The sequence below is a fragment of the Phaethon lepturus genome, unplaced genomic scaffold (assembly GCF_000687285.1).
Source record: "Phaethon lepturus isolate BGI_N335 unplaced genomic scaffold, ASM68728v1 scaffold26307, whole genome shotgun sequence".
Lineage (NCBI taxonomy): Eukaryota > Metazoa > Chordata > Aves > Phaethontiformes > Phaethontidae > Phaethon > Phaethon lepturus.
Genome location: NW_010550169.1, coordinates 407 through 683, shown reverse-complemented (window position 1 = coordinate 683; position 277 = coordinate 407). Strand labels below are relative to the sequence as shown.

The 277-nt window shown below is 64.6% G+C and overlaps 1 protein-coding gene across 1 annotated transcript in view; it reads right to left on the bottom strand.

Annotated features, from left to right (window-relative positions):
* Nucleotides 1–5: 5 nt before the first annotated feature.
* Nucleotides 6–277, bottom strand: part of LOC104623406 (microtubule-actin cross-linking factor 1-like) — a gene marked incomplete at both ends in the record, with an annotated part of 605 nt that continues 333 nt past the window's right edge. The window contains one exon of the mRNA XM_010290485.1: nucleotides 6–125. Coding sequence (XP_010288787.1) covers nucleotides 6–125 — 120 coding nt within the window. The remainder of the gene's footprint in view (nucleotides 126–277) is intronic.

The window sequence follows — 277 nt, the reverse complement described above, 5'->3', positions numbered from 1 at the left end:
GGGGCGGTAGGCGTCCTTGTTCGGATGGAGAGCGGCCACAAACTCGTAGTAATCGATGTAGCCGTCGCCGTCGCGGTCAAAGATGTCGGCCACTGCGGTCATCTCCAGCTTCGTGGTGGGGAATTCTGGAAAGGGGGAAAAATGGGCAACCAGTGCAGGGACCTCCCCGCTGAGAGCCGGGGACGCCAGAGCACGGTCTGCGTCCCAGTCCTCGCGCAGCGACGAGCCTGCCACGCCAAGGCGGCTGTTTTCCAAGCTCGTGTCGGGGGCGCGGGGA